The 26,656-nt window shown below is 42.7% G+C and overlaps 1 protein-coding gene across 1 annotated transcript in view; it reads left to right on the top strand.

Annotated features, from left to right (window-relative positions):
* ADAMTSL2 (ADAMTS like 2) overlaps positions 1–26,656 on the top strand; it is a 329,265-nt gene that overhangs the window by 55,957 nt on the left and 246,652 nt on the right. The window contains exon 2 of the mRNA XM_069609632.1: positions 19,571–19,685. Coding sequence (XP_069465733.1) covers positions 19,572–19,685 — 114 coding nt within the window. The 5' untranslated portion in view covers position 19,571. The remainder of the gene's footprint in view (positions 1–19,570; positions 19,686–26,656) is intronic.

Here is a 26,656-nt window from a genome sequence, read left to right as displayed (position 1 = left end):
GCACAGGCATGGAGGGAGTTCTTCAAGGGTGGGAGTTGTTTAAAACATGTATATGTATCTGCTGTGTTAGGAACCCCATTTGCACATTTTACTATCCCAGATTTCACTGTTCATGACATTTCTTGAAATATGCAAATGCGACTATATTTCTTCGTTTGTAACGTGTCTCCAAAAACCATCTTACACGCTTACGTTGTTTGTAAAAACGTGTCAAACAAAATTACTCATTTGCTACATAACTAAGGCAGTCAGGAAACAGTCAAGTATATTTAGTCCTAGGAGAGAGACTATTTGCTCGGTTCCAACCTCCAAACCTGCCCTTGATGCTCTTTAAAAGGTTTGGGGCATTTCTTTTTTGCTGTAGGGCGCTGTCTTCTGAAGATTTTGCTGTGTAGTTCGCTAAAAGGCTCGGGACCAGAGCCACGCCTTGGTCTTTCATTTATAAGTCTTGGGTACAATGCAACCATATTAAGCAGCGTACAGAATATGATAGGCGCGCTTTGTCACTTGCTGCTGGCCAAGGGCCATATCCCTGTGTCACGCCCAGCACACAGCTAGAAATGTTTCCATCATTCACCGCTGGTTAGTCGCTGCTCGATTCTTGGACTGAAACGTGCTTGGAAGTGCCAGCAGCATTTCTTGGCAGCGTCCCAGAAGTGTCTGCAAGGCTTAATGAGAACCAAGTGTATGTAACGTAGAGACACCTGTCCCCCCTGCTAACCCCCGCCTGCTGCCCCCCGTACAGACAGCCAAGAGCTTCAATGAATGGCTGCGCGTTGGTTTCACAGTCTGTTCCATGCTTAACCATGAGTGTGCAGCCAGGGTGTTAGGCGGGGGCGGGGCGGGGTGATTGACAGCCCTGGAATAGTGCAGTGTTATTAATGGGCACTGGGCAGCTTACAGATGTCTACGATGCAGTGGGGAGATCCAACCTCTACTGAAGAAGTCAATGTGCACATTTGGGATTTCATGTCCTAGTCATGAGTGGAATGGGCTGTGGCCTCTGAAATATGCTTTCTCTAGTAACGTCTTATATTACTGCTGGGTCTGTCTTGTGTTAGCAGGCTCATCATTTCAGTATTCACACTGATTGTGTGGACTTGCTGTAAGTGTGTGTTGCCATGTTCTATTGGCTAGTTCTTTACCTATTTGCTTGCTTGGGCCAAGTTGTTGTCTCTTCATCTGAATTGCTGCTTTACCAGCTTTTTCTGGCTGTCACACTCTTGCCTCAAGTGAGGCTCTGTTGCTGTTGGTTGAAGTGTTGGCTTGCAGCTGCCCTGGTTTACTGCTTATCTGGGTACGGATTGGACCAGAACGGTTGTTTAGGCAAGTGCTTGCACTGTTCTGGTTGAGTACATGTGTGCAGCTAGATAGTGTTCGCTGACTGTTTATCTATATGCTCACTTGTAACTCTATTGGTTGAATGTTTTCTAAGGGTTTCTTAAACTGTGTTGATGAACTGTGTATCTAAGTGCATGATTGCACATTGTTAGTTTTAGGAGCATGTAATGGCTAGTTTGTGCTGATTTACTGTGTTATGAGTGCCAGTTGGGCCACTTTGGATGGTTGCACTGGTTTGGTTGATCATGTAAGTGGACTTTGGTGGTTGACTACTTAAAGAAAATGCTCAATTCTAATTCTAATTGTTCTCCTAGGTTGTTTGTTAGCTTGTTATTTAAGTGCAGGTGTGTACGGTGTTAGTTATATGTGTGTATACGTGCTAATTTCAGTTGTGTTGGTTGAATGTTTATGAAAGTGCATTTTCTTATACTGCTAGATGCATGTGTGTACATAGGTGCTATTTTCCATTGTATTATTAAACAGCTTATCCGAGTGTCATTAGACCATGATGGTTGGTTAGTTCTTTAGAAGCCATACTTTCCTGTCAGGAACCCCCACCCTCCAAGCCTCAATTAAATACGACCTCTTTGATTTAAAGGCAAGGTGCAGGGCGTCAGAAAACAATGGACAAATCGTTTTGGCTTCTTACTAGAAATGCAATATTAGGGAAAGGAATACAGTGGGGAAAAAACGTTTTTGCAACACAAATGCAATGAAAGACAGGGCTTTGTTATTTGGGTCAGAGAAAAATGGGAACAAAGGGGAAATTTCGTTTTGTATCACACATACATATAAGATGCAATGCTTTGTAATTCTGAGTTAAAATGAATGGGGATGAATGGGAAATTCTATTTTGAAAAGTAGCGTTTAGGATTACTTATTTAGGGATTATGGACATCCCCCTTCAGGACAGGAGTCAGGGGTTTCAGAAGGACAGTCACCCACCTCTTTATCGTCTATACCAGCTCTAACACACTGGCCGTGAACATAGTTAGTTTTGAATTCTAACAACACTCATCCTGTGATTTTGTATATGGGAATGAATTGATTCAACTTCAATTCAATGTGCAAGCATCCACACAGTTTAACCCCTCCTCACAATTTAATGAAAAAGATTTAGATGTGCTGTTCCAGCACAATGCACGTTGAATGGATACTGTGATTTTCTATAGTGGAAGTCATTTGAATTGTATTTAATACAATGTTCCAAGGGCCTATCCAGTTTCACCCCCCAAAGCCACTTAAGGAAAGGGATAAGTCAGATAGCTCCCCACACAATTGATGGCTTCTGGAATGGTCTACTTACATGGGATGCTTTGTTCAGGGAAAGCAGCAGGGCTCCTCTGAGGACAGCGCAGATCTGGTCAAGGACTTTTAGTCAAGGGTTTCTCCTGCACCCAGACTCCTTCTGCTCCTCTGATGGAGCCTCAGCTAGCTTCTAGATTTCCCTGCCACTGTCTCCAAGGCAATGATTGAGACCTCTCTGCTAGTTGTTCCTTACAAGAGTCTGTCAGTAGGTTCTCTCCAGGAGTAAAGTGAAACAGCCCTGTTCTGATGCAAACATGCCCTCTAATATGGCTGATGGCACTCCAACATTGTCATTATTCCCACCGTAAGGATTGGATAGCTTCCTCCCTTTCACTCGCACCAATAGTCCCACTGCCTGATGATAGGACCAGGAGTTGGGAGGTGTGGGTTAGTGAGGCTGAGGGAGGAGAAGGATTTGTCATCTCAAAGTGACATGTGGGTTTCACATTTTGTATTCTGAAAAATCTCAGAATTTGGAAACTACCTTAATCTTTCAGATAACCACATGTATATATATATATATATATTTTTTTTTAATTCTATATTTTGTGGCGAGTCGAACACTACTAATTTTATTTTGCCACGCCCTTCCTGGACAGAGCCACCATTTTTCACGGTATGATGCTGCACCAAAATAGTTACCACTCTGACACTGCATACTTTCAACATTATTTTCACCATCTATTAGTCTTTCAAAATCTCCAATTCCTCAGATTTATAAAAATGTCAGAATCAAACTTTTGATCCTAACTTAAGTTATGTACATCACAACATTTATTTTTTACACAGTCCCGTCTGTCTTTGTATCCTCTTTAAAATGAACACAGGGTGGGCTTGATAGGACACACAATGATCATTGTTTTCAATGTTTAATCAATGGCACTGTATAATAGGTGCTCCCAGTTTCAGATGGGCCCATCCCATTCCTAAGTTTCTATTTCTCTGTAAGCATGTGACCAGCCACCTGCTCGGGCTAATGTTTATCTTACCCTTTCCTCCTGACCTTCAAAGGGTCTTTGTTCAGAGCTAATGCACATTTTATGTGAAACCTGACCTTAAAGGTAATTTCAGTTGGTCATGTTATCTGCAAATCCCATTCTTTAAATCTACTACTTTGTATATCTTAGCATTTAAATTGACAACCAGACCTTCTTCTCCTGGGGTCCTTAGCCAAAGGTTCAGATTTTCAAAGGGACAGCCCTTTCAGTTTAGTGGGAAAAGCACCAGTTGCACCCAGCCAGGGATGTTTGGGGTTACCAGGGGTCACAACTGCAAACCCTGATGTCTTCCTTGCTACCCATGTGGTCTCCCTTTCTACGCCCCCCCCCAAAAAAAGAAATATATAAATATATATATATATATATATATATATATATATATATATATATATATATATATATATATATATATATATATATAATTTTCTTCTTTTTTAAAATGCATGTGGCCAGTACAATGTGGCTCTTTGTTTCTGGAGTGGCTGGCTTTCTTGTTCATGCCTCTTTAAAAAAAAAAAAAACAATGACAGGGGGTTGCACTAGTGTAACACTTTGAGTACTGGCCCGAAATAAGAAAGATTAGGAATAACAAGTAATTTGTCTTTCTGGAATTCTATACAATAATTGCTAGACTCATTAAAGATTTATTTCAGGCACACTTCAGGGGGTGAGTCCCTGAATTAGTTTGTCCTTAAACACCTCAACTCAGCCTTTCATCCTTCTGAGGTTGATAAATGAGTACCAACACAGGTCGGGTGATATTGTATGAATATTTGTTCTATATAAAGCGCTTAAGCGTAAGTGCTTTATAATAACACATCATTATCATGTGGCCTTGGATGTCCGCTTGCATTCACAGTAATTTGTTAATATGGGCCTATACACACTGATAACAATGATACATATGGTGATCCATTCTTGTATGACATGTATATCACATTATTGTGTATAACGATATATTTTGTCGTGTACTTAGGAACAATGCAATATGATGCCTCTTACTGTTTTGTCAAGGGGTGAAAGGTTGCGTTCCTTTGCTTCCTGTGATGTCCCTTCAGGGTTGGGCCAAATGACATCACTTCCTGTGATGTCATCAGAGGTCAAGGGTCATGTGATGTCACGTCAGTTACCCCAGGCATTTTGGTGAAATGACGTCACAGCAGCCAGCCTTCAGAAAATGCAGCTTTAAATGGACAAAATGTGCCTACATGTAACATTTTAGCATTGTATCGAGGCCTGTCATTCATAAATAAAATCTTTATTTTCTACTACATTAGAATAGAGGTAGATTCACTAGTACTCTAGTGCACATAGATAGGATACAGTTACCAAAGAACAAGTGTTCAATTTATGTAAAACACAAAATAGGCCTTTCCCTATAAATGCAATTTTTTTATGTGCTGAAATTGAGTCTCTTTATTACTGAACACACAGTCTGTCATTTGGCTTTACTTTCCCACTGTAAGGCATCATTCCTCCTTGTTAGCTTCCAGATGCATAGTATCTTTCAAAGGTATTTATTCTTTCCATGTGCACTGTTACAGTTTTGAATCTGTCAAAGTGGGCAATTACACGAAGTCAGCATCTGAAGTGTCCCATGTCTTTTGGAACCCATGTGACGCAGTCAACAATATTCCAGTTCTGAGTTGCACTACTTCCGCTGAGTGCCTTGTACATTGTAACAAAATGGAGGCCCATTCTCTCTCATTCACTAGGTTTCATGTTGAAATTACTGTTTTGTACTGGCTTTTAAATTTCAATGGAGCTCCACACTGAGCCAGCTTCATTCTCACAATGGGGCCCATCATGGCCTCTCCATCTCTGTCGCTCTGGGGCTGTCTTTTTACACCACAATGTCCAGTGCCTGTGTGTACACATCACAAAAGGAAGCATGCAATGCAGGCTTTACAGGTGGTTTGAGCCGCCATTCAAAGCTTGCTAGTTGGTAAGGGAGCTGGAATCTACAAGAAGAACAAAGAAGGGGCATGGATTGAGGGTTCCTCTTGTGGTGAAAGTCTGGATGCCACACGTTTGGATTGTCTGTTTTAAATGGCATCTTAGCTTTGCTGACTGAAGTAGCCACTGAGAGTATATGTTCTGAAATGTTTTTGACTTGAATTAGTGTTAATTAATATTAATGGTCCTTTAGAAAATGGCAATTACAAGCTGATTTTTCTAACTTCTGAATTTATTATGTTGCATTATCTGCATGCACGCTCGGACCAGTGGTCAATATGTACGGAAAGAAGTGGTGGAATTATCTTCCCTGCATGCCTGCCCCCGCTCCCCACAAACCCCATCGCCATGCCCACTACCATGTGCAATCAAAACCCCGAAGCAAACACAAATGCTGTTTAAGGGAATGTTCAGTGCCATTCACTGAAGTGCAAGTTTCAGTTTCTTCCTACACTTTTATTTTAAGACTAAAGCATTCCGGAACAGTTTCTTTTAAAAATGAAAGTAAAGGAACAGTAAAACCTAAATAACAAAAATAGAGGAGCAACGTTTCCAACCGGTCCCAGCCCATTAGGACCACCGGCTTGGACTGGCAATTATGACAGCAGCCAAAAGAGTGGACCAGACAGGCTACTGTGGACCTGTTTTCTAGACCAAAGTGGCCCACTTGTACTACTTAGTGCACTGTAGAGCTGCTCGTTTTAATCAATGCTACTGTATTTGGCACAGCCGTAATGGGTAGCTGCCCAAATGAATAGGCAGAATATACTAAGGTCCTTTAACTGGCTCAGCGGGCTGTTAAAACCTCCCAAGCTATAATGACCCTTATTAAAAAAAAAAAAGAAAAAGATCATCTTCCCAATAGCATGTCATGTGATTTTTCTCTAAAGAAACCTTACAATTAAAGGAGGACTATCATGGAAAAAACAGCCATGTTCAGCCTTTCAATGGAAGCCAGAGGATGATGAAGGAGGGTGGATACAGAGCAGAGGCCAGAAAAGGTAGATTGTCCACATGTAACATCGGAGGAGGATGATGGGGGCAGTGTGATATGAGGTTGGGATATGGGAGGTGGAAGGCCACGAGCGGGAGGCTGATGGTGGACGGTGGCGGGAGAACTGGAGCAGCTAAAAACCTGCTGGAAATGCGGGCATGTACCAATAAGTGATGTGCTAGTCCTAAATAGCTGTTTTTTACTCTAGCCACTGCCAGGTGCCAATGAACCTCGTAGTGATAGATTTATCACACATTTTGTCAAAACATCTGAAACCCCTCCCTGGGATCCCATTCAGCCAGTTTGGTTTTAAAAGTCATGAATTGATATTTAAGAATGTGGGCCAAGGACAATTTATTGCACCAATCCGACCCTACCTTCATGTGCAGCATAGGTTTATGCTTGAAATTGCAGTGCCGTATATCCCCCAAGACCCATACAGTAGCTGGAGCCTTAGAGGCCCAGAAGGCATTCAATGTGGTGGTGTGGCCATATCTGTTCACGGTCCACAGAAAATGCAGGCAGGATGAGGCCTTTATAGACTATGTTGAAATCCTGTATACTAAACCCATAGCCTCTGTCCTAACCAAAACGACACACTGAGCCCCATTCGAACTGGGTTGTGGGATGAGCTAAGGGTGCCCACTAGCCCCTTTACTCTTTGCCTTGGGAATAGAAACCATGGCAGACCTAATGCAGGCCAGACATGCAATCAAAGGCATATGAATAGCTGGAACCTCAGAGATAATGTTGTTGTATACAGACAACGTTCTGCTTTTCGTGAAAGACGAGCAACACAATTTAGATTGTATAATGCAGGATGATGCCAGAATTGGGGCATATTCCGGATTCACAATAAATTATGGAAAGTCAAATATGTTCCCCCTCACAGATGCTACGCCCCAACCTCTGCCACAAGACCTGTTAAAATGGACACCAGATACACTGGGATATTAAGGAATACCAGTCTCTAGATCTAAAGACATGTTATTAACACAGAATTACTCTGCCCTGATGAAATATGCAAATACAAACATATCTGCCTGGCTGTGGATCCCACTTTCAGCAGCAGACTCTAGCTCATTAAAATGATACTAGTCCCTAAAGCACTATATACATATGTAAATGTACCCATCTGGCCAGGCACCCGCTATTTCACAGAGCTGCAAAACACTTTGGGCCTCATTACACGGTAGTAGGCGGTAACCATGGCGCTATTAGCGCCATGGTTGCCACCGGTATTTTACCGTGTCCGCCTTGGTGGATGGCGGAATTACCACCCTACTCCAAGGTGAGTGGGGGCGGTAATTCCCCATTCACCAAGGCACTTCCTCATTCCCATTTTTGCCCCCATAGGGCATAATGGGAATGGGGAAGGTCTAATTACGGTACTTCAAATTGCGGTACTTTAATTAGCACCAAGGTCCCTTTGCGGCACCCTACTTTAATGGCTGGTAAAACCAGCCATTAAGGCCGGGTCCCGCAAAGGGAACTCGTAGTAAGGCAGTAAGGGTTTACCGGTGCCCTTACCGGTACCGGTAAACCCTTACCGCCTTCCGTGTAATGAGGCCCTTTGTCTAGGTTTCTGTGGCACTCGGGCCAAGTGGAAAATTTGGGAACTAACGGTGCTGCCATTTACTAAGGGCAGGTTTAACAGACCCAACCTTTAGATCTACTGGATAGGATCTCAAGCACAATTTGCCTCCTACTGGTATGATCAAGGAGAAAACCCACCACATGTTAGATTAGAAAATACAGCGGTGGAAGGCCTTGAAATGAGGACACTCATAATGGACAGCACATGTGAAGATGTCTGCCCTTATGACCCTGTCAACAATTCACTAAATGCCTGGAACCGCATCTTTCACAGAGCAGATGGGAAGAATCCGCACTACCAATGGCTACCACTATGGGACTAAATAGCACAGTGAAATGTATGAAGCACCTGATGAGCGTGCTATCTCAATTTCCATATCTGTACTGCACTGTGCATTGAGATAATGTATGTCTGATTAATGCACTGATCTACCATTTTTTTGTATAGCACTATAGTGCTTGCCTGGAGGACCTTTGGGAGTACAGATAACATATACTGATTAATGCACAGGAAATTCTTCTGCTGTATCCTTCTGTATTTACTTTGCGATTACTGTTCTGAAAAATAAAAAGTACTAAAAAAAAACAAATACGAAATTGGAGTGCCCATTCTCGGCATGCAACCAATTGAAGTTCGAACATAAACATACTCAAATGCAATCCAATATAAACGATAAATGGAACATTGATGTATATTAAGAGTAGTTGTGGTATGAAAATATGAGCGCATGTATGTTTGTACGATAGCTCAGTTGGTTAAGTGCCTGTTGTTGTGATCTGTGTTTAAGCTGCAGATCGCAGGTTCAAATCCCTGCAAGGCTAACTCAGCCTTTCATCCTTCGGAGGTAGACAAAGTGATTTCGGTTGGGTAATGAATAATGATGTATGTAAAAATGTGTTATGTAAAGTGCTTTAAATCAAAGCGCTATATACATAACACATTCATATCATGTTTTAGGCATGTAAAACATGGACATCTGGTATACTGAAGCGGCAAATACGCCATTCCTGTCACTTCTCCTTTTTTTCATTGGATTATGTGCTTGTCAGGCAGCTTTGCATGACATTAAACGTGTTTACGTTGCCTGAGCCGATTTCTCAGTGTTGTAAACTACTTTCCATCTCTGGGCCTGTTTTAGAATTGCTGCTGGGAAGTCAACTATTAGTCACTCAACTAATAGTGAAACAAGCTCCTGTTTAATTCCTAGAAAGGCTTAAACGCTCCCACATCCATTCGACACAATGAACAACTTCCTAACCATAGGTTTTCGCCCCCCAGTAGTGTAAAGTATGAGCATGCCCTGCTGAATAGAAAACACATTGAAGAAGATCATAAGTGTCATTTTACTTCAAGAAAGAGCTTTTCATTTCACACGTGACAAGCCCTTGCAACAGTTGGGGCAATAGGGGCAATGGCGATTGGTTTGCTATAGTGGCAAATGTATTGCTCCTGAACCCTTGGGCTAGGTGGAGGGAGGTGTTATGGTATTTTCACTGCATATCCACGCGCACAATGAAATAAGCGACACTGGCACATGTGCTCCAATTGACAGGGTGCCATCTGCTGAGGGTAGTAGAGCCTGAAATGTTTAAATGATGGAGCTAATTCCGTTTCTGAAAGAGGGGTGGGCTACTCAGACCCTTCTTTCAAAATGTTCAATACCAAAATGAATGTGCACCTATGTGCCTTGCCCTAACCAGTCTACTGACATCACCAGGGTCAGCTCTGCAGTTACATAGAGCAGGGTCGAAGGTCATCTGTGCATCCCTGACATCTGCTGGTACCAAAGTGCCTGCAGGCAGAGGTGGTGTTTTTACTGTCTGCACCTCTGAGCTAAACTCTGGTGATTGTGTATTCTGCACAGTCTGATTGCACATAGATCTGTAAATATAAGTCATGACTTGTTTGGCATGGCAACTGCTAGAATCACACAATTGTTAAGCCACCAGTGTCAGTTCTGGTAGCAGGGCTTACCTGTGGCAGCACTGTCTGTACTGAGCTCCCATGTGAAGTATGGCCAGGATGATGCCCCTTTGATTCTCCAGCAGGAAGGGTCACACCTTCATCAGAGCATAGAAACTCCCCCAGGAGGTCACCTTGGAATGGTGCTTCAGAGGCAGCACTGACATAACAAAGCCAGCCTCCGCCAGAGTGATGTTCACTGGAGGGTTCTTGAAGCTAGCAGGCATGGGAATGGGATGAGATTAGAGTAGTCCGAAAGGAAAGGTAGGCCTGGAGAATGCTCCCATCATCGCCCTTTCTGTTAGGGTTCTCTTCCTTTTGCTTTTCACTCCATTTCCTGAAAGGGTGTTGCTCTGGGTGTGATATCATAAGGCGAACAGCAATTGTTATAACAACAGAGATTGGACCAACTTGGAGCAGGCTTTCTTTGGAGCAACCCCAATGCCATTTATTTTTTAGAGAGAGACACCCCACCTCTAAGAGAAATTCATCTGGTCCTCTTATGGGGATATAGTCTATCCCAAAGTCCTCTGCCTGGGAGGTGTGGACCAAAGGCACCCAAAGCAGAGGAAACCTCTGTCCCCTAATTATACCCAGTGACAGTGAGGTTGGCTGCTGTTGGATAATGGCTCACTGTGACTATACAGGAACTAGGGCCCTCTCACTGAGTGTTAAGAAACCCCTTTAGCTGCCATCCAAGATGGGAATGCAGAAGAACTCCCCTTGTCCTAGAGCCCCTGAATTGGGACTCCCAGAAAACCAGAAGCCCAAGAGCAGGTGGAATACTATGTCACCACCTCAAGCCATCTTCAAGCTTGATGCCCTTTGGGTTGACACAGGACAATGGTGCTGCTTTTGGCATTTCATGAACTTCAAGCTGCCTACCTGCTTCTTTGTGCCGGCTTTACGCTGTCTCGAACAGTGACGCCACCTTGATTCAAACACCAGCTTGCCACTGTGGAAGATTCCGACTCACTACATTATGAGTAGTGTATCAACACAACAGAAGCTCACCTCTACCCATCTTAACTGCCCATTCAATCCACTGGATTCCACTGTGTCGCACAATGACTTGTCCCAGGGAAGCATTGTTTCACCCAGACTTGACCACCGACCCGGACCTGTTGGTACCAATTGACTCACACTGTTTGGAGTACTATCTCAATCCAGCCACAGCCCTATCTAGACACCGATATGAAACGTACTCGCCTCTAGGTCAATGCGACTCACCCTGTATTAACACCGGGCAACTGCAGGAAAGCACATAGAAGCCTGGTTTGAGGCTATAGAGTACCAAGGAAATAATGTACTATGAAGGGCCCCTGTGCCCTAGTCCACCATGGGGAACACAGTGACACACTTTGGGGACCATAGTGACTTTTAGGCCTGCTTCGCTGCCTTTTTCTTAGAGGACACACCTTGAACATAGACATTGTGGGGCCGATTCATGGAATTGTTTGCACAGTTCAAAGTGATTTTGCACTGTTGAAAAGTGACTTTGCACTGCTGACGCAAACCCTTATTCATGGAAGTGTGCAAAGTGTATTTCTGCAGTGCAAAGTCAGTGCAAAATTCATGTTGTACTGCAAAAATGACTTTGTGCTGACATTGCGCTGCAAAAATACACTTTGGACAGTTGCATGAATCAGAGTTTGTGTGGGCAGTGCAAAGTCACTTTGAACCGTGTAAAACATTCTATGAATCTGGCCCTGTGCCAACTGAGTGTCTCCTTACCCACCTAGAGTGCCTTTGTACAACAGCTTGCATTTCTGTGTTTCTTTATAGGGTTGGGATTTTCTTGGATTTTTAGTTAGGTATTTGCATTGTATTGTTGAATTAAACGTCAATAGTTGTGCATAACCTTGATTGGATTTCCTTTTATTTTGTAGTCTTTGTACTACTGCTGATAGGTAGCTACTGTTATCAGCTCCCACTCCTCCTGAGGCTATGTCATACCCTCAGCCTCCTCTACCAAAAGTGGTGAAGGAGGTGGAATACCTTTTGGGCTGTGCCGGCTTCACCTTTATGATAGTGATCACTGCTAATGTATTATAATTGTGGGGTTCAGCAGGCATTTTAGTCACTACTGATCCCTGTCCTCCTGCAGAACAGTCATTTTATCACACTTTTTCGCTAATTCCATTGCCCACGTGACTGAGCATCTGCTGTGTTTATATGACTGCGTGAAATGTACTTAGCTTTTATTTTTTTACTGATCACACACAAACGTGTTCAGAAATTCCTATCTCATGCAATTTATGATCACTACACAGTGGGAGACAGCACACTTTGGGCCGCATCACGAGTTTGGTGTTATCGCAGCAGTAAATCCGCAGACATGCCTAGTGTTGAGGAAGGAAAGCTCTCAGGGGCATCGTGTTTGTCTCGGAAGCAAGACAATACAGAGCAACACAGGTTTGAATCCCGATCCCATGCTTAGAATCCACTACTGGTATTAGCGCGTTATAAATAAACAACTATAATTATACCAGCAAATGGAATTACTATTACCGCCACCTGGCCTGACGGAATTACCACCAAGGACTTTAGAATTGAAGTTATTTATATGCTTTTTTAAGATAAATAGATTCAAAATGAATACTTTTTCATTTCATTTGGCAAGTTCTTTCTGGGTTGGCTGAGAGGGCAAATCATGCCTGTGATTGTTAACCACCTTTGAGAAGTGTATGCTACATATTGGAATCTGTTATGGACGAAGAAGACTTCTGCCAAAAGGATACATGATGCTTTCCAAGCCCACTCTTTAGCTTACCACCTAAACTAAGCAGGAGTGCCAGTATTTGTTTTTATGCTCTGAACACTGGGTATATGTGGTCTTTCCGCGGTGATACATGTTAGGGCTGTTGCTCAAGAGCAGCGCAAAAAAACAATTTACTCTGAATTAAAATATTAAATTATTAAAAGCCTATATTTAAGGAGGAGGATTATATAAAGGAGTGCATGCTTATCTTTCAAATTGATTTGCTTACGAAGTATTTTTTTTTTCATTCTGAAAAAGAACTGGAGAAATAACCTTGAAATATTTTTCCCCGGGTTTTGCATGATGGTAGAGTCTGCCACTTCCTCCCCAGAATGAGAGCACATATTCTGTTCGGACCTACCAAGATTTAAGCCTATCTAAATTCATTTGGGCTTATTAAATATGCCAACGCCATTTCGGCATCCCTGTATTAGTGTTTTCATCTTTCCTTTGAGTACATTTTGTATTGTCATGAGGTAAACAACTTTCGTTCTGGCTGACATATCTACTTTGCAAATCTTTTAAGACTAATAGGTTGTTTTCATAGTTTTTTCTTTTTTAAGCACATGTTTTTACGAGAAGTAGAACTTGTAAACTTCAAAGCTTAGTTCACTAATCCCATGTACAGGCAGATGGCGTGCTTTGCTGTATATGTAAGGCCAGGGGGGCACGAATGGGACCCACACATTCCCAATTCGAAAGAAGCCCGACTTAGAACGGACCGCCTGTTTCTGATTCGTCTTTGTTTACTTAACTGTTATTTTCAATGTAAAAAAAAAAAAAAAAAGATGTTTGCTTCCTAATGTTATTCACTGGCTCCTGTTAAGGAGATCTATATTAGGACTAGTTTAAACGTGTGGTCTTCTTGCCTTGTCCTGAAAAAGGCACAGCTGACGGCCGCCGGGTGTAGTTAGCTCTATGAATGGGGCCTGTGTTCCGCGGTTTCCCCTCCTGCTGCATGTGTCATGCAGGGTGCTGCTATTCACAGTCAGTTATGGACCAGAGTGTTTTGCTGGTGGCGAGGAGCTGGCCCTAGAAAGCTCATCTTGCGAGCAGGCACTGGTAACAGCTGAAGCGCGATTACTGTTTAAACGTACCGTGTGATCTTGTTTTACAGCTCTAAGAGCTGAAGACATTAGGTGGCAAAGAAACGATGGCAGAGGGCATCCTTTGCCATGACTCGCAGGAGGAGACGTTATGCTGAGTCTCCCTGGCTTATACCAGCTGCTCTCTTACCAGCGATCCAATCCGCACCCAGGCAGTCGAATTAACAGAACTCTCTCTTCCTCACTCTCTTTAAGAGTCACTGCAATCTCCCGACCTTCAGGGGCTGCAGGCAGTCTTACATTTGTATGAAAATAATAGCCAGGGCCCAAATAGTTTCTAGCATGCTTGTGACCCTATGGGCAGGCGGTTCCCCTCCATCACTGCCAGCTCCCGCAGCTGCTCCTCACTGTGTCAGCACATTTGTGGTGGAACTACAGCAGTTCGAACCTGACCATTGGGGTTGATGGATGCTCTGACTATCATCACTCTAGAATCAAACTGATCCTGAAACGATAAGTGTCGGTGCTCAGAAATAAGGGCATGGGCTAAGTCCTGGCAACGCCCCACCCCCTCACCCTCCACAAATTAAGCACTGGCCGACGGCTCCACCGAAGATGCGTTCATTGGGGATGTCAAACTTCACTGGACATCTCAGACTGGAACATACCAAACGTTAAGTAGAAACATACCCTCTATTGATTATTCACCGACTCCACCTCAAGCGCAAGGAACACACTCTTTTCCAACCTGCAGTGTAATCTTTAGCTGATCATGTTCCAGGCAATAGTCAAAACGATCAATTCAATAGACACCTAACTCTCATGGTCTAACTGCATGGTCTATTGCGCTGTGAATCGGAACCCCACAGTGACCATAAGCGACATGAGGTATGGTTAGAAGCCCATATTCGCATAGCCCTTCCTGCCACTAGATTTCTGCATCTCCAGAGGATGTAGCCTCTTGCTTTGTTACTCGAAACTGAGAAGGGATCCATCATTTGGAACCGAGAGAGCTACCATTTCCTTCCAATGCATGAGTGTGAAGGTTCTCACTGCCAACATGTTCATATGCAATCCTGCCATTTACAGAACCACCATTGCTATAAAGTGTTACTGCTCTCCCCTTTTGCATCTATCTATTCTTGTGCATTCATTTGCCATGTTTGCTTCGGCTATACAGTATGTATAATCACTTGACAACGGTTTGGAGATGGTGTCAAAAAGTTGTCCTCTTCTTCTCAACCTAACATTCACCTATTTCATAGGATCATGTACTTGACCTCCATATCCCCCAATCACACCATTATTTTTACACCTGCCACCAAAAAGCAGAGGGCAGACTTGTAACTAAATATATCTCCCAATGGCATGTCCCATTACTGACTCTCATTCCTCTCCTTATTTTCACTATGTTTCCATCCTTTCTACCACTAAGCACCTCCAAATTAAAGGACACACGCCAACATGTTCAGAGCAATGCTGTCATCAAAATGGCCTTTGACTCTAAGATTCAGCTGTAATTGCTGTAAACCTTAAAAAGACTATTTGAGAAGTTACGATAAGTAATTCGTACCTTTTCCATAAACCTATACGCAGCTATTTGATTCCTGACAAAGTTACTATGAATAACTGTGACTAAGCTTGGGCCAGGAGCATAGCTATTGGGCAACATGTTTGCCTTGGAAGCAAGATAACGCACACCAACACACGTGTGAATCCCGGTCCTGTGCTCAGAGACTGGGCTCCAGTATTAAATGTGGTGCACAATCCTAATTACTGAATTAATTAATACAGCTTTGCCACACACCCATAATGGTCTACTTGATACCCAAAGGAGTGTCTCTGGCTTACCTTCTCCATAATCCATGGCTGTTTGATTCCAGAAGACGTCCCCATGAATAACTGTAATATTTTTCATAATCCTATCAAGGACTATTTGATTTCTAAACAAGTTTGTATGAATACCTCTGACTTACTCCCAACCCACTAGTAAGTCTGAGTTACTCAAAATAACGTCTTTGTGAATCAAATAGCGCTGTCCAATTGTATGTGAAGGGTAAGTCATAGTTAATCATAGTAACATTTTTGGGAATCAAATAGCCCCCTATTTACTTCAAGGGTAAGTCGCAGTTACTCACGGTAACCTCTTTGCCAATCACATAGTCATTATCAGATGTATGTAAAGGGTAAGTCACAGTTACTCACAGTAACTTCTTATTTACATAACGGGTAAATCACTTTCACTCATAGCAACTTCTTTGCAAATCAAATAGCCCTCTGCAGAATTACATCAGGGGTAAGCCAGAGAAGCCCATATCATATAATTACATCAAGGGTATTTGTCGAGCAGCCCATATCAATTTATCTTCCAGGACACACTCACAAAGTTGGATACAATCTAAACCTCACCATGTCCTCAATGGGTCCATGTCATTTCATCAACGGTAATTACTTCACAGTAATTTACTACAAAGTAATTACTTTGAAATGTTTCTTCACATTATTTTTCTTTTTTTTGGGGGGTGTCCCCCATACCAGCTTTCCCCTTCATTACAAGCACTCCACAGAACCCTCCCCACCCCCTTTTCACCCCAAAGGCCTTAAATACCCATATTTTTCTAAGTAATTTTGAATAATTACTCCATAATAAATCGCCACAAAGTAACTACTGTCAATGAATGAATGGGATACCATCTTCATTAATCCCTTACTCAGTCAGACCCCTTTACCAAATGACTGAATTGATCACTATCCATATATATTGCCATCCCAAAACCTGATAACACAATTCCAAGCCTAGGGCAGGTATGAGGGCTTTCTAACTCATATTTAAGAATAACATAATCTATAAAAGAACAAGTAGACTCACACATCAACACACCAACATGCCCTGGATATCAATGCTCTGTTTATTTAATTCAATAGTGCTCCACATAATTCACAATCATGCTCCTTCCAGGGCAGAAAATATCAATCCCGGCTTACTGCTTCTCCAACCACAAATATTTCAAACACACCATCTACAGAGTTTAAATATAGACTTGTATCAATACCAACACCCATCACTCCTCTCTCAGCTTAAAGCGCAACAACTGCCCTGTTGAAAAGCATCAGAGAAACAATGTATTCTAGCTTGTAGGCCAAATTGCCTATTTCATGTGGTGAGAAATTGCATCTTCCCAATACATCCCTTTGCATTCACACTCTTTTCTTTCTTTTTCCACAAAAACATGTGACTTTGCATCATTTTTGTTTCTAACTAAACAATCCCACATTGGATGTATGTCCCGGACATCAAATCCCAGTAGGGCAGGCCCTATTCCCGTTGAGTATCATACTTATTAATTGTTTCTCTCCCCTTGACTCTAATAATTTCAAGTCCACCTACTCATCACTGATGCGTATGTCCCAATCTGATGGTAGTTTTCCATCAAAAAACATATTTGGCAGCCCCAAGACTCAATCATCCCTTACTACCGGACTATGATAAACTGCTCAACACTACACAATGCATTTGATCTGGCATAAAACTCTCTTCTGTTTGCCCTCTTCTAAAACACATTCACAACTTTTCCATTTACCATCCTATCAGTGACCCATATATCAATGGCATTCCCATTCTTGACAAACTCTTTGAAATATGATTAGGCATCTTTAACCAAACATGACCTCTCACTCTCCTGTACATTACCACCCTTTTTCTTACTCTTATCAATTGCTTTGCTGTGGTGTCCCATAGGGCTTTGCCTTGTCCCCCATGCCATTTAACATCAACGTCCATCCCTTGCTCTATCTCATCTGCTCCCTTGGCTTCTGAAGCTATTCCTATGCCGACGACACCCAGATTTTGGTTTGGTTGGATCTAGACCAAGCTCAGGTGTCGTTGTGCTTGTGTGGGTGCCTTGCAGTCACGGGAGAGCCGATGAATAGGAACTGGTTGAAGCTTAACAGGGACAAGGCAGAGGTCTTGGTGGTGGGTCTTCCTCTAACCCTTCTCTGTGGACTTCTTCTTTTTGGCCCTCTGTCCTAGATGATCTCCCAGTGATAGTGGTTACGAAATTAGGGAGTTCTTCTTTCTTTGTCACTCTCGATGGCTCCTCAAGTGAGTGCAGTCTGTAAAATGGGTCACTACCTCCTTAAAGTGCTCCGTAAAATACTACCATTTCTTCCCTCTTATCTGTGACCTCTGATTGTTACCGCCTTAGTTACTAGTCAAATTGACTATTGTAACGCCCTGTTTCTGGCTCATCCCATTGGCCTTTTACACTGCTTGCAGCTTTTCCAAAACCTTGCTGCTCGGTTCACCACAAATACCCCATATCATTGGCAAATCAGTTCTGTGCTTCACTCACTCTACTGGCTCTCAGTGCCCCAGATAATTACATTTAAACCCTTATGTCTTGTCCACCAGGAGTTGTATCACCAGGGGGCTGATTATCGCCAAGACAAATTACGTCCCTATGTTCCAGGCCGGATTCTCCGTTCCTGTAATGCCTGTCTTGTTGCTATCCCGAAAATCTGGTTGTGGAAGGTTGGAGGTTATGCATTTTTCTTTGCTGCTGGAAAACTGTGGAAATACCTGTCATGCGCCCTTAGGTGCACTGCGAATCATATTCGGTTTAGGCAGTCCGTGAAGACCTTGTTGTTTCAGCCTACAGTTGTCTCATCCTAGCGGTGTAGTCCTCGTGCCAGGATGCCCCTCAGGGAACTTGTGCGCTACAAATCTGGTTAACATAACATACCACCAACTCAGACCCTGCTCTTAGTACAGCTCCAAGACTGGCATCATCTTCAGATGTTTGTCAAGATATTCAGCATGCTTTATAGGATGCCTCCTGTCTGCCAGTACATTTAGATCTCTCAGTGTATTGGCACACATATACCATGCCCCTTTCATTTCCATCACGTCAATCCAACTCAAGGCATAGTTCTGTACTGGATTTCATCCTTCCTATCTGGCTGTGTGTGCCCAGTTTGCACGGATTAAATCAGGCTGGTCTGCCTGTGTGGATTACTGCAAAGGTCAATGCTGCCGACTATGGTTTTTCAGACTTACAATCAGCCATTGAGTGACCAAAAGGAAAGGCAAGGGTGCCCTATACATCAGGCACCCAACTCTTCACTGGGTCTTTTTCATATCAGGCGTCTGCAAGTCCTGTTCTCAAGAGCTCCAGCCACAGCAGGTTTGCAATATAACTGCCAATGATGTAACTAGCTCCGATTCAGATTCACTGTATTCAAATGTGTTTTGTTTGAATTTACTGAAAACGTGGAATGGATTTGGCACCTGAGGAGAGGACTTGATGACACCTGGACGGTTTTTCTGGCAAAATATTACACTGAGTTAAGGTCTTGAGTCCTGGCATAGCTTACTCAGTTTAAATCTTCCAAAGCAGTCAATTAAGTACCTTTGGATTTGGTTATAATATCATCTATTATTACAGTGCTCAGAAGTAGGTAAAATCTATCATGAAGCGCTGTAAAAAGAAAAGTATATTTATGATAAATTCAGAGTAGAGAATATTGTACGTTTTATATGCATGTCCGATGTAAATGTCATGGTTCTGCCAAAGGGAAATGTAAAATTGCATGCTGTTTGCATTTTAGAATGAACCAACGGAAGCAGAATCAGCCGTGTAACCTTTCCTGTGCCAGCTCACAACTGATGAGGATCTTTGCTTTGGCACTCTTCATAGGACATCTTGCATCTGTCTCTTCAAAGGTAAGTCAAAGAATGAAGTTGGATCACTGAATGTGTGACACATTGGCACTATAAGAAAAGACGGCTAAATCCTAACACTGCACCTTCTTGCGGGTGTGATGTTTGGAAGTGCTTGTGAGAGTACCTGTATTCCTGTTAGGAGGAGTGATTGTGAGAGTACCTGCATTCCCTATCACCCATGTCTCATATTTTGGCAGCCTTAGTTCAGCCGGGTCAAGAGTCTAATCCAGTACAAGGTTGTATATGCAAAATACATTAAATAGAGTGAATCCAAATTACAGTAATTTACAAAGTCAATGGTTATCCTAAAACCTCCAGGGCTTGAACACCACTCTCTAAACTGTCAAGCTTGATTTAGCAATCCTCCAAACAGGGTTGGCCTGTGCAATGCGTTGAAAATGTTTGCACTGGAATGCCCTTTTATTTCCTTACTGGGTTGATTAGTAGCAGTGATGGGTATGTGCGGACACTTGATGATTTGGGCACATTTTGTTTGGTGCAAAACACCAGCACATGGCTAAAATCAATGCTGACACAGGGGTTGTCAGTTGGTATGCCACAGGTGTTGGCGTGGCAACTGTCAACACCTTTGGCATGAATTTGGCAGCTCACTGACTTCCCAAATCGGAGGTGCGTACAAAATTAGGAAAACGTTCTTACATGGAGGATGAACACTCTCCTTAAAAGCACTATATTCTGTCAAAGTGAAACTGTGGCAGCCTGGAGTCAGAGCCTCAACTTTTGCATGTCCTTATTTACAGCTTGAATGCAGCCTAGCAATAATCAGGAATGCAGGGCAGGCACTGCAGCACCACTTTTCTAATTTACTGAAAGCTAAAGAAATGTTTCTTCAATTAGAAAAGTGTCAGTCTTTTAAGAAATGTTCACAGTGCCACAGGTGCACATGTTTCTATCATAAGGCTAGATTTGAGCAGCTTTTTGCTGCTGGAAAGCATGACATCCCACCTCCAATTCTTCCACCCACCTCAGAATGGTAGTGCTGGAAAGTGGAGGGCAGAATGTCTGCTTTCGTCACTACTTTTATCACGGGCTCAGAATTGGGCCCTGATTGTTATTTCTTGTCTCTTTCTGCCATATCTTGTTTAACACTATTTGAGCCAATTAGATGTTCTGTTACATAAAAATGTGCACCTGAGCTTTCACGCCCCAGTGGGGACTGATTGTTGCTTCCTGACTACTCAGAAGCCGTTTGGCCTGAGACAACCCAATGTGAGAGGACGAGGCCTACAGTTGGCAAAATGGACCCATGCAGAACGCAGGGTAAACTGCCTGTGCTTTTTGGGAAATTTGGGGCTTCATCATTAGCCATTAAGCAGTTTAGGAACATGGTGTTTTTACATTAACCATTAAGCAGTTTGCCTTCGTCCACAAGCCAATGAAGGAAAGGAACCTAACAACAATCAGTGGTGGGCTGTGCCCCCATGAGCATGTTCACTCTTCTTCTGGAGATTAACACGGGGTGACTGAGTGATAGGGAAAAGAGATGTCCTTAAGAAGCCCGTCGATTTCTCTCTGTATGTTCTGAGAAGTGAGATCACTGAATCGTTTAGGGAAACCAGGAGACCTCCTCAGTTCAAAGGTCACATCCGAAGCTTCACATACAGCAGCTCAAGCTCTCCAAATTAGTATGTATGCCATGTGGTTTGGAGACAGTATGCTGTTAGAGTGAGTGTTGTAACAAATTAAATGAGCAGAGACCTCAGGGTGCCATTTTCATGTGTGAATCACTATCACAAACATATTTCAAATATACAATTCATTTGTCATTTTTATATTTCCAAAACGCTCTTTGTTTTTATAAAAATCAGTTTAAATCTTCCAAAGCAGTCAATTAAGTACCCTTGGATTTGGTTATAATATCATCTATTATTACAGTGCTCAGAAGTAGGTAAAATCTATCATGAAGCACTGTAAAAAGAAAAGTATATTTATGATAAATTCTGAGTAGACAATATTGTACGTTGTATATGCATGTCCGATGTAAATCACCCCCATTCTCATTTGTGATTTATTTACAGAATGGGGTGATTTCTTTCCTCCCTGATTGAATTGTTCATATATTGAGTGTTGCGCCTGTCTTTTAGATATACCTTTCTCCCAGGAACCGTGCAATGGGCCTCTCCATCTACAGATGATTGGACGTGTTCACTTTAAATACGGAGAGGAAACAAGTGCAAACAGGCAGCGTAGATTTAAAATAAGGCCATCTGTTGGTCATTAGTAGGACTGCAGACGGCCTGCCATTACGAGAGATTGATAACTTGCAGAAGAATGGGTGCTGTGCCCCTCACAAACTACAAATGCCCTCAAAAGAAATCACTTGGCAATCTGCAATTCACCACTGTAACATAACCAATTTGTTTATATATTTTAGCCATTACATGAAAATAGATCCTCCCACAGCTCGAGCAAAGCTGTTTAGCAGTTAGCTGGTCTCATTTAGCATTTAGTTCAGCTATGTGGGCCTGTGTTTTGGTCACCTGCATGTTACTTATACTTTTTATGAGCGTTTGTAAGTTGTACAAATAGTAATGTGTGCATTTTCTTTAAATTAATGTTGCCTACTTCATCTCCACACCACCATTGCATTACTCAACTCCACCAATTCAGACCATCACTGTACACCACTCCATACATCTGCAATTCACAAAACCTCCACACTCCTACTCCACATCACCATTGCAGACCACTCCTCCAAACTTCAATACCACCCGTCTAAGCCCCCACTCTAACCTACTCTAGTCTGACAATGTACCCCACACAACCATCCTACCCCACTCTACCACTACCCCTCCCCCACACTCAGCCCCCAAAATTCAGTCTATCCCTTCCCTAAACCACTCTACCTTCATCTACTCCTGCTCACCCCTCTCTACTCCGATCCTAACTCATTTTTCTATACCATATTCCTCTCTATCCCTGCCCCAACCTTGCTCCACTCTATCACCACCCATCGCCACCTCCCGCCATCCTACCCACACCTTTTCTGCCTCACCCCTGCACACACACCCTGTCATAACCATGCTACTTCACACCTGCCTTTCCCCAGTAGCCACCAACCGAAGCTCACCTCGGCCTACTTACACTCTATCCAGCTAATCCCCCTAATGCACAACCCCTCCCTACCCCATCCCTGTTCAGCCACCCTTCCATCCCCACCCTTCACATTTAACCTCGCCCCTGCTTATCTCCACCAACCCGCCCTCCCTAGCTCAACTCTGCCTAATACCACTAATGCCAGAGAATCCATGCCTATCATGCTTACCCCTGCCTCCTACCTCCCACCTTAGCTCACCCCTTCTCCATTCTACCTTAGCTGACCCGTACCATGGCCACCTTAGCTCACTCTTACAATAACCATGATTGCATTCAAATGTCCAAACATAGTGTTTGCTGGCAAGTACATTTAGTTATACACATAGTACAACGGCTCTGTGCACTCTAGTGAATAGAGGCCTTTCTTCTATGTCAAATCACAAGGATTGTACCTGCTTCTGTTGTACTCACTGGATCTCGGTGCAATCCATGGAATTGAATGAGACACGGGTCGAGTCCTAAATAAAAGTGGGGGGACTCATTAACACAAGGTCAATAAATTGCAAATACTGTAGCTTAATGCACTCCAATTGGTTTGTTTATTCTTCGAAACAATATTTTCTTATTCTTTAGAAACCAATTTAGTTTTCGTTGTAAACATTGATAGTAACCCCCAACACGTGTTTCCCCATTTCGTATCAATGGTTCCTCAGGAGGGTAAACAAATACAATTATAAATTTGGAATTCTGTAATGTAAAGTAAACAAGAAAACTTCTGTTACTAGATTGAACCCTCTAATCATTCGAGGAAAACAAATTTTGCAATATGCAACATGATTGCTTTTTCATTGAGATAAATTAAACTAGAACCACACTTTTTTACTTACTTTTTTACTTACTAATTAAGCATAATTATGATAATTGATCCAATTTCAAAAATGTTTTCAAAATTCATTATCAAAAGCTTATGGATGCTTTCATTCTTATTGTTGATTTTTCATTGGTATCAATAGATACCCTTTGTGACCCAGTTGCTGTAAAAATGTATTTCATTTGTAATTAGTATGATTAGATTTATGAACATTTTATAAATAATGTTTATTTTTATAAATAATAAAACAAACAAACAAACATAGCGTTTACTTGGATTTCTCCTTTTTCAGTTTGAATTCTTTTAAATTCGCGCCAGTATCCCCATCGCAGCTATGGAGCTGGAACGTAATAAATTCAAAATGGCAGTATAAATGAATGACGTTTGGAATGGTTAAATTAATGTGCAAACTGTATTTACGTATCTTGTTGCGGCAGCCATTTTAGAACGGTTGTATTTATAAAAGGGTATATTGTGGGTATGATTTACGCATATGAAAAAGCAAACATTTGCATTTAAACGCCTTTAGAAAATTTCGATTTTAACAACATTGAAATCAATAACCATGTTCACTTTGAAGGAATTCTGTTCTTAACTTTAAATTTCATATGTATAGTCCTTATCAACAGGGAGGAGCTAAACGAATCTCTAAATACATTTATACTTTGTGAACTGATAATCGCAGAAAAATAAAAAGAAAAAAATATAAAATAAAACAAAACATGTTAATTCACACAGTTTTCCAGTATTGCAACATACTAGAAACATTCACCACAAAATATAATGGATTATCCCAGTTACTTGAATTATAATTACACATTCATGTTTCTGGGCCCATGTGGAACCCTGCAAATATCCTGAATACCATGTGCCAAGGAAATGACCATTACTCAAGTTGACCTTCCCTGTACTCTCATTGTGGAATTTGTACATCAATAGGGTGTTTTAAAAAAAAAAACTTTTTTATTTATTTCTTTCTTTAAAGCACCAAACAAACACAAAAACAGAAAAAAAGTTAAAAAAACATCTCACAACACATTTGCTCCGGCACTTTCGAGTCTGAGGCTATATTGTTCGTCTTCTGTACGGGTCACGGCTAGACCTCCTCCCTCTCGATTGCGTTGTCTCCGTGCTGGCATGTATCACACCCAGGTGCGGGCGGATCCACCTTCCTCCCCCGCCGGGTCGCTTGAGTCACTCGTGCTATCTCCGTCCTTGCCCCCAAGCAAGTTCCGTAAAAGGGCATTCCATGCCAGTATTCTGGCCCCGCTGTTGCTTTCTCCCCTTTGCGTGGCCCTTTTCCAGACTGCTGTTTCTGCTACTGCCCACTTTTGTAAGTCCGCCCACCAGCCCTCTATCGAGGGTCCTGCGCTTGAATTCCACGGCATTGCAATGCAGCGTTTTGCCGGTATTGTAATCAAGTCTTTCATCTTTGCCACATGTGTCCTCTGCCTGTCTCCCCTCAGGAACAAGCCTAATATGCAAGACGCCGGTGACCAGGTTGAATGTGAATTCCCGCTTTTAACGCCCTTTCCCTAATCGTGCTCCAGAAGTGCGTTACTCTCGGGCACGACCAGAACAAATGTACCATGTCCGCTAGTTCTGCTTGGCAACATAGCCAGCTTTGAGTTTGTCTATCCCCCATGCTCTCCATTCTTTTAGGTGTTAGATATGCTCGGTGTACAATGTGTATTTGTACCTGCCTGAACCTTGCGTTCCTTGAAACTTTCTTTGCCTACTGGAGGGCCCTGTTCCATTCCTCATCCCTGAAGGGTTGCTGGAGCTCCTCCTCCCATTTCGCTCGCACGTTCAGTGTCCTTGTGTTGATGGTTCCCAGCATTTGTTCGTAGAGCCTGGACATGGTGTGTCCCCCCTCTGAGACATCGTACCATGCGTTCAGAGTCCCTCCAGTGTCTTCCTCCTCTGGTAGGGTCTCCCACCTCCTTCTGATTGCTTGGACCATGCTGTTATACAATAGGAATTGGCCCCTGTGTACTTCTTGTTCCTCCACCAGGGACTGGAAGTCTGCCCATTGCCCATCTTGCCACAGATCCCCTATTTGGGCCACACCCTTGTCTTCTCATTGTGTTCTGAACATTGCCAGATTTGCGATGCGGGTGTCCACCAGTCCCGCCAGGGGATTTGCCTCGAGCAGGGGTCCCTCGTGCCCTGTGCTTTCCACGCTCTCTTCCATAATGTTCGGCCCAGCTGGATCATGTTAGGGAGGGTTTTCGCCTAGGCGGCGCTCACCCACAAAAGTTCTCTTAAGTAGTATTGCTGAAGCACTGGTCGAAAAAGTATCGCGTCTGTAGAGGTATCCTCTCCCAGCCATCGCACCACAAATTGTAGTTGTGCAGCCAGATAGTATCGCTCAAAGTCCGGGAGCCTGATTCCCCCCAATCATAGCCCCTTTGTAGTGTACTCAGTGCTACCCTGTTCCTCCCTCCCCCCCCACAGGAAGTCTCTTGCTATGGTGTGTAGTCTCCTGAAGAAGGACTCAGGTATGTTGTGGGGGATATTGGTGAAGTGGTATAGGAGCCGGGGTAAAACTGTCATCTTCAGTAGGGCCGCTCGGCCCATCATCCCCAGTGGTAGCATCTTCCAAAACTGCATGGTGTTCCCAATTTTGTCCAGGGCCGCCTGTGTGTTGGCCATGTGTGTCTCAGTGGTATCATGGTATATGTCCACCGGTGGACAGTCAAAATCTCGAAAACAAAATCTCGAATGACAAAAAGCCCGAAACAAAAATATCGAAAAAAAAAATATCGAATTTTTTATTTATTTATTTATTTATTTATTTATTTATATATATTTTTGGGGTCAGGTAAGTAAAAAAAAGGGGTAAAATAAAAAAAAAATGAAAAAAGGGGGGTTGGGGGGAACCCCCCCATTTTGAAAAAAAACACATTGAAAAAAAAATTCGATATTTTTTTTTTCGGCCTTTTGTATTCGAGATTTTTGTTTTCGAGATATTTTAATTCGGTATTATCACTATGAACCATGTCCACCTCTAGGTATCTAAAAGTAATCGGAGTCCATGTGA

Source organism: Ambystoma mexicanum, chromosome 8, assembly GCF_040938575.1.
Source record: "Ambystoma mexicanum isolate Mex_15411 chromosome 8, UKY_AmexF1_1, whole genome shotgun sequence".
NCBI lineage: Eukaryota > Metazoa > Chordata > Amphibia > Caudata > Ambystomatidae > Ambystoma > Ambystoma mexicanum.
The sequence above is the reverse complement of the archived record's forward strand: the minus strand, read 5'-3'. Positions and strand labels throughout refer to the sequence as shown.